This window comes from Moschus berezovskii, chromosome 21 (assembly GCF_049115385.1).
Source record: "Moschus berezovskii isolate FMDL1 chromosome 21, NW_MosBer_1.0, whole genome shotgun sequence".
Classification (NCBI taxonomy): domain Eukaryota; kingdom Metazoa; phylum Chordata; class Mammalia; order Artiodactyla; family Moschidae; genus Moschus; species Moschus berezovskii.
The window spans coordinates 24,143,785-24,159,225 of record NC_142480.1 but is presented as its reverse complement, the minus strand read 5'-3'; the positions used below and the strand labels follow the sequence as shown (position 1 = coordinate 24,159,225).

Genomic DNA, 15,441 nt, shown 5'->3' with positions numbered 1-15,441 from the left:
AGACTGAGATAGTACTTGATTAGAAAATAGTAACAACAGTTGCAAAAGTCAGTTGCCTAGCATGCTTATGTTCTTTTACATGCCTTCTACCATGGAAGTATTATTTTTGGCAGTGAAAGCTAATTTACTTAAGGAAAATTACTGAGCTTTCTGACTTCTATTTCTTTTTTTAGGAAAATACAGACTGCTAGCCTGGGCTACCATATATGCAAAAGTACAATCTGGTGGTACAGGAGACATGACAGGGAAAATGTGCCTGCCCAGACACCAGCACTAGCTGCAGAGCTTTAAAAAATAAAGTAAGATCTCCGTAAATCCCCAGGATATTATATCAAAACCAGAGACAGACACAAGTCTGAGAAGAAACATTTATTCACCATCAGATGAGTTTGAAGTTAAGAACTCTGTCACTGACTATGTCAATGCCCTTGAAATAGTTCCCGGAGCTTTAGAAAAACTCTCCAAGGATACTCAGCGACTCAATTAGTTTAGTCTACCTATCCAGAGTTATACCATAGAGAATCACATTTACAGCAATGTAGACTGAATGGTCATGTAACCCAGAATACTGGAGGGGGAAAAAGGGCTAGATAACAACAGAGTACACTGAAAACTGACAGTTCACTCTTAGAAAGAAATCACAGCATGTTAAACAAATATAAAAGAATTAAAAGGAGTGTCTATTTGCCATTTAAGTATTCAAGTGTATCAGGTAAATATTTTTTTGGAAAACTATACTTCTAACCAAAAGCTAGAGTGATTGTCTATGGGTAGTTTCATTGTCTTACTGGTGAAGTTGTTACAGAAACCTCAACTCCTGTTCTTAAGAAGATGTACCCAGGAAATATTTATTATGAGTTCAACTAAGCCCGCTTACATCAGGGGGACAGATTAAACTATGAAAAAACATAGTTCATTTTCCTTTTTAGCTTTCACTTGTGTACCTCCTCTTGGTTTGGGAAAAATCTCTGATCTTACCAGGATTAGGGATGGTGGAAGGGACCTTCATGAACCTGAAATAACATTATTAATAAAAATGCACCTTCTCTTGCATAAGCCTACAGTTTATTAGGACCTAAAAGGGTACAAAAATAGGTTGTTAAAAATCAGTAACCCCACCAAAAGTCACAATATGAGGGAAACACTCCTAAGAAAATGATAGGAAAGCACCCAAGAATGCACAAAAGCCAGCACATTTTACATAAGTTGCTAAGCTGTATCCGACTCTTTTGAAACCCCATGGACTACAGGTTCCATGAACTGTCAGGTTCCTGTCCATTGGATTTCCCAGGCAAGATTACTGGAGGGGACTGCCATTTCCTTCTCCAGGGGATCTTCCCAACCCAGAGATTGAACCTGCCTCTCCTGCATTGGCAGGCTGATTCTTTACCACTCAGCCACCAGGGAAGCCTTTAAGCTGTGTGGGTCCACTTATTTGTGGGTTTTTACAAATAAATTTGTACTACAGGACTACACTATGTGTGGTTGATCAAATCTGCCCATGTGAAATCACAGAAGTGGAGGGCTCATTGTAAAGTTATATATACATGGATTTTGGATAATGTGGAAGGACAGCAACCCTCACCCTTGCATTGCTCAAGTACCAAGTGTATATTAAAAACAAACTTGCTTCTGTCTAAAAGACAAGGCACTACAAGATTCCAGTCATACAGAAAAAAGAATTTTAAAGAAAAAACTAAGCTAAGGTGGTAGAAAAGACAGTGTGCGTGTGTGTGTGTGTGTCAGAGAGAGAGAGAGAGAGAGACTGACTTGAAAGTGTCACTGGGGAATTTTGGGAGTAATGGAAATATTCTAAATTTTGTTTGGGGTGAAAGATGATGAGGAGTGTACAATTCTCAAATCTAACTGAAATGAACCTAGAAACTATGCATTTTATTATGTTAATTATGCCTTATTAAAGAGGAGATCATCCCAATACTGTAGATAAAGGACCTGAGGCAGAAGTGGAAAGTTGATCACTTTTTGAGGAAAGGTTCTGAGGCTCCTTAGAAACTGGGGCTTCACAGAATGGTTTGACTATTTGATTTAAAAGTTAGTTATTACAATTCTATACACTATTATAATCTAATGCAAAGGTTTATTCCAAAGCAACTTTTCAATTATATACTTGATTCCCCTAGCTTAAATTTCATTACTACAGATGATAGAGAATGCACTATTTAATATTTACCATATATTCAGTCAAATGATGACATTATAAATGAAATTATAAATATACATTACTACTTCACCTGACCACCTGAGAAGAAGAAAAATCAGACATAAGCAGAAAAAAAAACCCCGGCCATTTACAACCCCAAATATTGGTCATTGGCACAGCACTAAACTTAGCACTTCCAGAATGAACTGCAAGGATAGCATTAGAGTTCAAATAACTCAAAATGTTGATTTCTCAACCACTTTCCCAATTTCCCACACCTCCCCCAAAGAAATTAACTTTGAAGAGTTTATTTGATTAAGCAAAATTTGAAAGCAGAAGGATTAAAAAGTGAAAAAGGTGGTGCAGAAATTAGCAGAGGTGGCACTACCTGAAAGCTCATCAGAAAGGGGAGTGAGAACAATATCAGGCAAGAAGGGTTTGGAAGTATGGATCAGAACAGGAGCACTTTTAGCACTGCGTATATAGGCCGATGGCAGAGCACATTCACCAATGGATCGGCTTCTCATGGCTTTAAAAAAGGAAAAGAAAGAAGTGGGGAAGGAAAAAAGAAGAGTGACTATAATGAAAGGCTTGTGTCATAGAAAAAGCAGCAACAGAGAAAACTAAAAGATACAAAGGAAGGAAATCTTAAATTAAAACATTTCAGCACGGCAAATACTGGCAAGCTGTAAGAAAAGAAATCAGAGAACACACATGACATTTCAAATGTAAATTTTTTGGTGTAAAGCAGGAAAATGATTTTTATTTTTCATTATTAGCAATTACAATGGTATAGCATTAAAAACAGCACACACTTTAATTAGCACTATGTTCTCAAAACTAAAGACTGAAAAGTTCGTTGAACAGAAACACTGAAAAGAACCCATATCAATAGTTTCAAGAGATTTTGGGTACCATATTTGGGCATTTTTCTGAGCCATTCTGAGCCACTCTTCTTAATGAAGCTGAATTCCAAGAGCAAATTCCTACTTTCATACTTTTCCCTAATAAAGTTTCAAAGTTACTCACAGGTCTTTTTTAGAGAATTGTATGTAATTCATAATCTAAAGGGTTGAATCTCATGTTAGGATCTGTTCCTGATAGAAGAAGAATGCTTAATTAAATCAGTATCTCTTATTTATAATAAAAATAACAGTATCCAAATTTTAAATAAAAATATTTATAGAAAATAGCATTTGGAATCAGCATGAAGAATCAAGTTATTGAGAGAAATAAGTTTGTGTTTATTCAAATCTTAACTATATTACATAAAAACTTAAAAAGATTAAATTAAAAATTTTTTTCATTTGTATTTAGTTGTATTTGGTAATTTCTTAAAAGAAAAGTAACCAGTTTGCAAAATTAAAGACAAATTTTGACACCCTTAGAAATAAATTGTCAAGTTTATATCTCAAGTACTTTTTAACACTTAGAGATTCTTGAATAAATGAGGGTATAAAGATTTTAAAAGAAACAATACTGCATAAAATCCAGTGTAATGGTGACATAATACATATATACTTGACTGTTACCATCATTTCAAAAATCTTAGGTTTTCCTGATTATTAGAAACAGCTGGTTCCCCAATGCCTAAATCCCTTAAGTGTATCAGGGCCTTTGTAATCCAACCACAATATCCACTGAAACTTCATCTGCTCCTACTGTTATTCCATGCTACTGCCACACAGAACTTTATACCATTTCTTGAAAATTCCACCCTCTGCAGTGGAAGCAGAGTCTTAACCACTGGATTTCCAGGGAAGTCCTTCCACTACATCTTTTATGTGCCATGCAGTGGCACAGCCATCCCACCCTCCACAACCTACCTATATCAAAACCCCAAATTCCTCTTGTTGTTGTTATTTAGTCAAAAAAAAAAAAAAAAAGAAAATTCCATGCTCTTTCACAACATGGCCTTATGAGTTCATAATATATTTGGTCTTCTTTTCTTCTCGACACTCCTTCATATATAAAATGTCATCTCATCTGTGAAGCTTTAAGACTTTATCACATAATTAATTTACTAGCAATACAGCAGTTACCAAAACAAATAAGAATTCCTCTTTTTTACAAAGCTTACGATCTATTTTTAGTGGACTGTATGTTTTATATGTCTCCCAGCCTTTCAAAGGCAAAAACTGTATCTTCTTATCTTTATATCTCCAGTGCCTGGCACATATGAGCTCAACAAATCTTTACTGACTGAGTACCTATATTTGGATAGCACAGCAAAATCATTTGAAAAAACTAAAGTTTTCATTGTGAACATATAGAAGAGAAAACCAAAAAAATTACTAACCAAAAACTAGATGTATGTCATAGAGTTTATCACTGGCAAAGAATAATCTAAGAGTCCCTATTCCCCAAATTTATTAATGCTGGCAAAATAAGATTCTTTAACAGTAGCTTTTTTATAAGTTTATGTGTAGTAAAATGTGGAAGGTTGGAATATATTAAGAAAAGGCAACAATGTACCTTCAGTGTATGACTTCCCATGTATTATATTAAAGGTTAAGCATATTTTAAAATGGAAACCATATACAAAATGTCAGAGTCTGACCCTACTCATGTTTTTCTGCTGGTTTTCTCTCCCTCTTGTGAAAGTGGTCAACAATTTTATGACCCAATTTGAAATAAAAGTTATGTTGACTTCAAGATAATCATTCCTTAAAACTTGTTAGAACAAAGATATAAACACAAAGGTAAAACCTAAAGTGCTGCTTATCAACACAAAAAGTAAAATACCATCTACAGTGATAATCAGATATGATTAAAAAGCGGTATTTCTTTTAGAACCAAACTGAATCAAATTCTCGATTCCACAGATGAATTACAAGCTTTCTTGATGTTTTCCCCCTGGGTTAGGTAATTCCCTGGAAATAACAATTCCTCCCATTCTTTCTTTTCTACTACCAACTTGAAGCAAGAGCTTGGGCATTTCCCTTGGAACTTTCCCCATAATCACTATGATATAAACTTGTGTGCTATGATCCTGAATGAATTCTTCAAAAAGACACCCCTCCATCTGTTACTATCTTTATGTTTACCTGGAAATCTGTTAAGTGCCTCACAGCTGTGCAATCTACACTATATAAAATAACTTACAATGAATTAGCTACAGAGATTTTGGGGGATTTACTAATTTAAAGCTTATATCACAGAATCTCTGTAAAGCCACTGCAACTGGCCCAACTTCAATGAATTACCCTACAATGGTCTCTTAAGTTTTCAAGTGAAAAGAAGTGTCACACATCTCTCACTGTAAATCAAATGCTATTAATAGAAATGATTAAGTTTAGTGAGGAAGACATGTAAACAGTCAATATAGGCCAAGAGCTAGACTGCTTGCTCCAAACAGTCAAATTGTAAATACGAAGGAAAAATTATTGGAGAAAATTAAGACTGAAGAGACAAATGATAAGAAAGCAACACAGTCTAATTGCTGGTAAGGAGAAAGTAATCTGGAAATATCAAACCAGCCACAACATTCCTTTAAGTGAAATCCTAATCCAGAGTAAGGCCCTAACTTGCTTCAATTCTAAGAAGGCTAAGAGAGGTGAAGAAGCTGCAGAAAAGTTTGAAGCTAGCAGAGTTGATTCATGAGATTTAAGGAAAGAAGCCACCTTCATAACATAAAAGTACAAAGGAAGCAGCAAGTGGTGAAGCAGAAGCTGCAGTAAGCTATCCAGAAGATCTAACTAAGATCATTAACGAAGGCAGCTACATTATACAACAGATTTTCAATGTGGACACAAAAGCTTCTACCGGAAGAAGCCATCAAGGACTTTCATAACTAGAAAAGTTACTGCCTGGCTTCTAAGCTTCAAAGCATAGTGTTATTAACAAAAGTCTACAGTTTACATTAGGGATCACTCTGTGTTGTACATTCTATAGTTTTCTAACAAATGTATAACTTGTATACACAATTATAGTATTATACAGAATAGTTTCACTGCTCTATTTAAAGCCTCTGTGTTCCACTTATTCCTCCCTCCTCATTGCCTTGCTTTTCACTCCTTGGTAATCAGCAATCTTTTTATTGTCTCTTCAGTTTTCCCTTCTTCAGAATATCATATAGTTGCAATAACCATGTATATAACATTTTCGAATTGGTTTCTTTCACTTAGCAATAGCATTCGGAGCTCTTGCATATTTTTTTCCCTGTCCTGATAGCTCACTGTACCTTTTCAAAGTTCCAAAGAATAGCAAGGAGAGATAAGGAAGCCTTCCTCAGAGATCAATGCAAAGAAATAGAGGAAAACAACAGAATAGGAAAAACAAGAGATCTCTTCAAGAAAATTAGAGATATCAAGGGAACATTTCATGCAAAGATGGGCTTGATAAAGGACAGAAATGGTAAGGACCTAACAGAAGCAGAAGATATTAAGAAGAGGTGGCAAGAATACACAGAAGAACTGTACAAAAAAGATCTTCATGACCAAGATGATCACGATGGCGTGATCACTCACCTAGAGCCAGACATCTTGGAATGTGAAGTCAAGTGGGCCTTAGAAAGCATCACTACGAACAAAGCTAGTGGAGGTGACGGAATTCCAGTTGAGCTATTTCAAATCCTGAAAGATGATGCTGTGAAAGTGCTGCACTCAATATGCCAGCAAATTTGGAAAACTCAGCAGTGGCCACAGGACTGGAAAAGGTCAGTCTTCATTCCAATCCCAAAGAAAGGCAATGCCAAAGAATGTTCAAACTACCGCACAATTGCACTCATCTCACACGCTAGTAAAGTCATGCTCAAAATTCTCCAAGCCAGGCTTCAGCAATATGTGAACCGTGAACTTCCAGATGTTCAAGCAGGTTTTAGAAAAGGCAGAGGCACCAGAGATCAAATTGCCAACATCCGCTGGATCATGGAGAAAGCAAGAGAGTTCCAGAAAAACATCTATTTCTGCTTCATTGACTACGCCAAAGCCTTTGACTGTGTGGATCACAATCAACTGGAAAATTCTCAAAGAGATGGGAATCCCAGACCACCTGACCTGCCTCTTGAGAAACCTGTATGCAGGTCAGGAAGCAACAGTTAGAACTGGACATGGAACAACAGACTGGTTCCAAATAGGAAAAGGAGTACGTCAAGGTTGTATATTGTTACCCTGCTTATTTAACTTATATGCAGAGTACATCATGAGGAACGGTGGGCTGGAAGAAGCACAAGCTGGAACCAAGATTGCCGGGAGAAATATCAATAACCTCAGAGATGCAGATGACACCACCCTTATGGCAGAAAGTGAAGAAGAACTAAAGAGCCTCTTGATGAAAGTGAAAGAGGAGAGTGAAAAGGTTGGCTTGAAGCTCAACATTCAGAAAACAAAGATCATGGCATCTGGTCCTATCACTTCATGGGAAATAGATGGGGAAACAGTGTCAGACTTTCTTTTTTTGGGCTCCAAAATCACTGCGGATGCTGATTGCAGCCATGAAATTAAAAGATGCTTACTCCTTGGAAGGAAAGTTATGACTAACCTAGATAGTATATTAAAAAAGCAAAGACATTACTTTGACAACCAAGGTCCGTCTAGTCAAGGCTATGGTTTTTCCAGTGGTCATGTATGGATGTGAGAGTTGGACTATGAAGAAAGCTGATCGCTGAAGAATTGATGCTTTTGAACTGTGGTGTTGGAGAAGACTCTTGAGAGTCCCTTGGACTGCAAGGAGATCCAACCAGTCCATTCTAAAGGAGATCAATCCTGGGTGTTCATTGGAAGGAATGATGCTAAAGCTGAAACGCCAATACTTTGGCCACCTCATGCGACGAGCTGACTCACTGGAAAAGAGTCTGATGCTGGGAAGGATTGGGGGCAGGAGGAGAAGGGGACGACAGAGAATGAGATGGCTGGATGGCATCACCGACTCAATGGACATGAGTTTGAGTGAATTCTGGGAGTTGGTGATGGACAGGGAGGCCTGGCATGCTGTGATTCATGGGGTCGCAAAGAGTCAGACATGACTGAGTGACTGAACTAACTGAACTGTATAGATGTACCACAGTTTGTTAAATCATTCACTTATTTAAGAATATCTTGGTTGATTCCGAGTTTTGGCATAAATTCCAAGTTTATGAATAAAGCTGCTACAGATATTTGCATGCCAGTGTTTGTGTGGACATATGTTTCCAACTTACCTGGATAAATGCCAAGGATGGGTTTCATTCTACAAAAAGAATCTGTTTACTTTTCTAAACTACAAAACCATCTTCCAGAGTGGCAGTACCATTTTGCAGTCTCACAACCAATTAGAGTTACTGTTGCTCCATATCCTTGTGAGCATTTGGTGTTATAAAATGTTCTGGATTTCAACCATTCTGATAGATAGGTGGTGGTATTTCATTTTTTTAAGGGCAATTAAATTTCAAATACTATAGACTAAACCTACGGACATATCCACATACAAGCACAAGTTACAGAAGTATACATAACTATATTCTGTGTAATTTTTAACACCACAAAACTGGAAATAAACTGAAAGTCCATCTTCAGGATACAAGTTAAATTATGGTACTGTCATGTAATATACATCTGAAGAAAGGTGTTCGACATTTTCTGATATGCAGTAATCATTAAGATACAGCATTACAGCTTGACTTCATCTCCTTGCACTCTTGTCTTTCTTACTCCACTTCTCTCACTCTGGCCTCATTAAGTATTAGCTGCTCAGTCGTGCCCGACTCTTTGCGACCCCATGGACTGCAGCTCACCAGGCTCCTCTGTCCATGAGATATTCCAGGCAATGATACTGAAGTGAGTTGCCATTTCCTTCTCCAGATGTCTTCCCAACCCAGGGATCGAACCCAGGTCTCCTGCACTGCAGGCAGATTCTTGACTGAGTGAGCTACAAGGGAAGCCTTAAATAACAAAGCACACTCTGACTAGGGCTTTTATTCTTTTCCTTCTGCCTGGAACACTTTTCCCCCAGATGATTCCTCTCAGTTTATTCAGGTCCCTGTTCTTATATGATCATAGACAGGTCTTCACTGACTTACCTATCTAACAGTCCCATTTCTCTATCCTTATACTCTTGCCCCTTACCCTATTTTACTTTTCTTCATAGCATGTAATACTGCCTGATGTTTGGTTTATCTGCTTATTATGGGTCTCCCCTGACACAAGAAATGTCGGCTTCAAAGGACTTTATTAAGTTTGTTCTCACATGTATCCTCAATGCTTACAACAAAGCTTCTACTGTGAGTAGAAGTATTTTTCATCTGAATGACTAAAAGCTATGCATACATTATACTATATGCACAGTTTTAGAAAAATCCTCAAGAACTAGTAATAGCAGTTATCTTTAATGGGGTGACCTGGGTGGGTGAGGAGCAGTGATGTAGGAATGACTTATTAGAATACATATATGCTTTATCACATTGAATTTTTAACTATGTACATTCCCTAAAAACATAAAAAATTAAAAATTTAAGAAAATACATGTCTAAAGAATATCCTAATTTAATGTGTTCCCCTTTTAGTATTTTCTAACTTTATGTAGGCACCTTTCTGAACAAAATTTATTATGCATTAAACTTCTGATTGGTCAATCCAATGAACAAGCCAGATAAGATTTTGACAGAGGTATCAGAAAGTAACTAGAGTCAGGCATGCACTTAAGATGAGTATTTTAATCATTATATGCTTTTATAAAGATTAGAAATATGCCACCATGTTAGCTATGATTTCTTCTCATTAGACACCTAAGATGTTTTTGCGCTTCTTTAAACTTTTATCTTTCACATTAAGCATAAATTACCTCTATAATCAGAAAAATATATATAACCTTTAAAAAATATTCTATTTTTAAGTAAAATAAAGTAAAATTTTAAACTTAGAAGAATTCCTTCTTAATATAGAAATGTTTTCTATACATGTGACCTTAACATAAAATGAAGAAAGGCATTTCAGATGTAATCAACATGTTTCATAAGAATTTCAAAATATAATTCTATACCAAAATGTCTAAGTATTATATTAATTTTTATCCAATATCCTTTTTCCTTGTATAATTTCTTACTCTTCTTGCTTGACATACAATCAATATAATTCTATGGTTATTTTACAGGCAGGAGACAACTGTGAAAATATTCTTTTGAACAATTTTAAACTAAACATTTTAAATTCTTTTAAAACCTTTAATTTCCCTATTCTCTTTCTACTTGTTTCCTCCTTTAGAACTCTAATTCTTAACACTTTAAAATGCCTCATTTTATAGAAGACATATGCTACAACAATTTTAAATGTATTTAAAATAAGTGTTTTTCATTGACTCTATAAAATATAGATACATTCCCACAGAAAATTCTACTTTCACAGAATCATAGATTGCAAAGTCTAAAGTAACTTTAAGCAACTTTTGTTTCAGGCATATGAGCTATTATCATTCTAACTGTACAGATGAAGTAAATAAAGTCTAGAAAGTTCAGTAAATTATTCAAGGTTATCTAGCTATTTAGTGATGAGAGTGAAAAGAGATCAGGAGAAAGTCCTCTTGCTTTTCACTGCAGCACTCTTTCTACTATGATGAAGACTAGGTTTTAAATCTTGAGAGGAAAAGGAGTGAGATGGTAACTAGGTCCAGAGTATGCCAAGTGATCCCACATCCAGAAATTCTTTCCATCATTGCCCTCTGTGGATATTTCCAAGACTAGAAATGTCTTCCCTCCCTGTTAAAGGCAGCAAGGAACCTAGCAATATACTCTACCTTGGCCTCAGCTGTCTATAAGCAGAAAACATAAATTCCTCACTGGAAGTCTGTGAAGCCAATATAATTATATAATTGTAGCACTGAAAATAAGCTACCCTATTTTTTCATGTTTATTAGAAACTACATCAGTTAATGCATGAGTTCTGTACAGTGAAATCAGAGTTCTACTTCTCAATTCTGTAAAATAACAATTTAAAAATATTGACATCAATGGTAAAATAAACCACATAGAAACAGTAATGTAAGATACATCTTACTAGCATAAAGGAATAACACAGTATGTCATCAGACTTCCAAGTATTCCTGAAGTAAGTTTTACTATAGAACTTTTTCATTTAACAACAGAAAAACAACTGATATGAAAACTGTGTTTGCATACATTGTTACTAAGAACTATAAACATATCGCTGCATACAATTCTCATGATGTTACGAAGTACATACCAACAGTTTTTTGCCGTACTATACTCCTTGCTTTTTCTGTGCCTGGGGAACCAGTGGTTGTTGCACTTCTCTGCCTCATTGGGGCTTGGCCAGGCTGATCGCGACTCCATCCTCTAGAAAATGACTTGTCAACTGAAACTTTCTGAAATTCATGTCCCACTCCTAGAAATGCAGATGTTCAATCTCAGTGCACTGTCACCTCATCAATAACTGTATCAAATTATGTATGCCATTCTGCCTCAGATTCTTAGGTTTACTCATAAAGTAACTAGCCAATATGCTTGTGTACTGAAAGGGTTTTTGAAATTTATTGTGTAAAAATCACATTCCAAAACTGAGGCACCATCACCAATACACTACCAACAGTAAGCGATAATAAATCCTCTGTCACCCACTTATTTCATATTGAAGTGAAACATTTGGACAAGCAAAAAAGGACAGAAAATGAACTAACCAAAATCCATCCTGTGAAGGAAGTTACTCTATCTTTACCTGCCAGTAATAGCCAAAGACCAGGAAAAAGTAGTTTGGTCACATACTTACCACTCTGGACTGTTAAGTATGAAATGTGACTCGTGTAATCTCTGGATAGCAACTAATTATTAATAACAAAAAATCCTAGCAAACTCAGTATTATAAAATTCTTCCCTGATGGTTGAGTAGGTAAGGAATCTGCCTGCAATGCAGGAGACCCAGGTTCAATCCCTGGGTCAGGAAGATCCCATGGAAAAGGAAATGGCAACCCGCTCCAGTATTCTTGCCTAAAAAATCCCATGGACAGGGGAGTCTGGCAGGCTACATCCATGGGGTCACAAGAATCAGACATGACTTTAGTGATAAAGCACTATTACCAGTATTATAAAAACATGTTTCTTTGATATAATCACTATATTACTGTCCCTCTCCAGCTTTTTAACATTAGACAGACAGACATATAATCCATTGTCAGGGAATGTTTGCTTTTAGTTAAAACTAAGGAAATTGCTTTCAAAAGAATTTCTCAAGCACTTCTTTTCGAATACAGTAACATGAAATCACCTTCTAAGTTTTAATAAAAATATGTGTATGATAAAAAGAAAGAGTGTTTTATAATTTTTCAGTTTGGTTAATTGTTAAAAATAAAATATTTAAGATTCTGAACTACTTAACTTTATTAGATATGCACAGAACTACTGAATTTAAGGCTCTTCAGGAACAGTTTCAAGATAAGTACATGTTTCACTGTTGAAAATTTTTAACCTTCAGGGTACATTAAGGATGGAATAATTAAGAGAAATTATGATCGTCACCTTCACTCCTCTCCCTGGCTTGATACTCCCAGACCAAATTATTTAAACAAATTTATATGAAGCATCTCTGTGAACAACTCTTACCTTTCCCTTTGTGCTTTTTTTGTTTCTGTTCACTCAGCTTATCCAATGGTAAATCACTGAGATCCAAACTATATAAATTTCTAGCTAAAACTTTAGTTAGTGTCTCCATAGTCAGTGACCATTCAGTGGCTAACTCTTCCCAATAGGTCAACGATGACAAAACTGAGAGTAAGTCATCCCAAAGTTCTCGAGAGATGTACACATTTAGATTTGCTTTAATCCAGGCAACTATAAGAGTCTATAAAGACAAATAATCAGAAATAATAATGAAATATGTTCAAAATCAATTATTAAAAAATTATCCCCAAACTAGTAGAATTTTAAATCACATAACATTCATGATATCCTTTCTTGGTACATAATACTTATAAAAGTAACACATGCACTCATTAGTGTCTACTCCAAATTTCAACTGTTGCCAATTTCCAACATTCTAACATTAGGACAAGTTGCCAAAACTGAAATCTCCCTAAAGTTTAACTACCCTTCATGGTACATTACATTAATGTTAAGTACATGTTGTTCAAAAAGAGATAAGTCTCCACATTATTACAGGTTGAAATAACTGAGTAATTAGTAGTTACTGACCTAACTACTAACTACTACCATTCTCAAAAAAAAGACTGGAATCACTAACTACACAATTTGAATATTCTAAAAAAAAAAAAAAGTTACTAGAGATGTATTTAACTTACTGATACATGTTTTTGAAAATTTGTACATAAACTTGAAGGATAAATTTGACTTTAAAGACACCAGTGGAATTAAAGGTGCTCCGTACAAATTCAATCATAGAATAAAAAACTTATTTATAAAAGCACAGAAATTACTAATCAGACTGTAACCTTGAAACTTTATAGAATTCTACTGAAGATAAAATCCGACTGAAGAAATAGTCACAAAATAAGTGTTTTAAAGCATAACTCAACAAATTTTACATAAGTTTAACATTAAACATAAAGATAAAAATAAGCAGAGTTTATGACATAAAACAGTAATAACTAGATTTTTCCATTCCATTCAGAGAACAAAAATATTATTCTACATAGCAAGCTAAAATTGTATCATCCAATAGCACTCACCATTGGGTTAGTTCTAATGATGATGGAGGAATAAAAGACTAATGAAGTCAAGAGGAATTTAAATAATAAATGTAGCTGATTTGAAAGACTTATTCACTATTAGCACAGAATTTTAGGTAAACTAGCACTATCTGGGAAAAAAAATACTAAATTGAAAAGCTACACTAAATGGCCAAGAATTAGATCTGAGATAGTTTTATCCTTGACATTAAGAGCCATTTTTTCCGTGTATTTATATTTAATGTCTTGTCTTTAAAAAAACATTATTTTGCTTTCTGTTTTCCAAATAATCTACTACACATGTAAAGTCAGTACTCTATCCTTGGGTTGGAAAACACAACATGTAATTCCTATATCATCAACTACTACTGATACTTCAAATGAAGACATGAAGAGAATAAAGTCTTACAGTATACTGTGGTGGGAAAGAATCTTGATTTACTTTTTTTTGTTTGTTAAACTACAGAACAACTTAAAAGGAAGCTTTGTTTTTCTAACAATGCCAGAGACTTGGAAACTCATAAAGCAAACAATTAAATCTTACCACAAAGCCTTCAGGCAGCTTTGTGCAATCATACGAAAGTGTACCCCACAAGAGATAAAGCAAATGTCATCAGTTATCGGTATTTCATCTATTCTGCTAGGCTGTTTGTTTGTATGTATGGCAAACATACTACTTAGATACACAACTTTTATTTGGCTCTACAAAAGCTCCTTTAAAATGATTTCTGGCTTAAAGCTTTTTTCCCCAGGAAACAAGTTCAGGGCTTAATGAATCTTAAGAAAAAAAACATAACTATCCACCTATTTATCTATTTATTTATTTATTTTTATTGCCTGGAAAAGTGGTCCTGCAAGTCGACCTGCCAAAGTCATGCTTTTTTTCCCCTGGAACTGTAGAAAAGCTTGTGATGGCATCTTCAGTACAGACTCCGTGACTCTGAGCAACACAAGCAGCATCTGTTCCCTTAAAGTAAAAAAATTAATTAATGTTTCCTTCTTGCATATGTTTGCTTTTGGTTAATGAATAACTTTGAAATTAATATTTGCTATAAAAATGGTATTATCTTTCAATAATTCAAATAGCAAACATCTTTCAAAATTTCAGAATTCTTTATATATTAAAATATAAATTTTCATTTTACAAATCTACACCAGCCATTTTTCAGCCATAATACCTCTCCATCAAATAAAACTTTGTACAAAAGCTGATGAATTAGGGGTGAGAATATGGAGACTGCTTCCATGCCCCCACCCCACAAATCAAGCAGTGACCTTACAGAGCTGACTGAAGAACACTCATTTGTCTTTACAATACAGTTCTACCTTGATGCCTGTCTACCTCATTCATCTTTACAACATGGAGAAAGTACATATCTAGAATTGTACCAGGTTCAATTTCAAAAACTGCATGATACTTTAAGACTAAAAGATCACAATGAGCCTGATGAGAAAGCAAGGATCATTACTCATTGCTTCTTTCTGTCCTTTCTAGTGTGGTCATCTTTCAACTCTTTATCCTCGATGTGTACTGCAAGTCACCCAATACTACTGTATTATCCTTACCATGGCTCTCTTTCCTTAATGCTTAATATTAAGACCATAAAGCTATTTTGCACCTGGTAATTCAAAAACTGACTCAACCACAAGCCAAAAAAAAAGTCTGACAAGGG

At 35.2% G+C, this 15,441-nt stretch overlaps 1 protein-coding gene across 4 annotated transcripts in view; it reads right to left on the bottom strand.

The window, feature by feature from the left end:
- Positions 1 to 15,441, bottom strand: part of RALGAPA1 (Ral GTPase activating protein catalytic subunit alpha 1) — a 207,309-nt gene that overhangs the window by 109,996 nt on the left and 81,872 nt on the right. For 2 of the 4 annotated variants that reach the window (XM_055418250.2, XM_055418252.2), the window contains exons 14-17: positions 14,606 to 14,735; positions 12,687 to 12,924; positions 11,314 to 11,475; positions 2,550 to 2,690 (exon numbers count right to left, since the gene is read on the bottom strand). In XM_055418250.2, the coding sequence (XP_055274225.2) occupies positions 2,550 to 2,690; positions 11,314 to 11,475; positions 12,687 to 12,924; positions 14,606 to 14,735 (671 nt within the window). The remainder of the gene's footprint in view (positions 1 to 2,549; positions 2,691 to 11,313; positions 11,476 to 12,686; positions 12,925 to 14,605; positions 14,736 to 15,441) is intronic. The other 2 variants (XM_055418251.2, XM_055418254.2) reach the window with 1 other exon arrangement.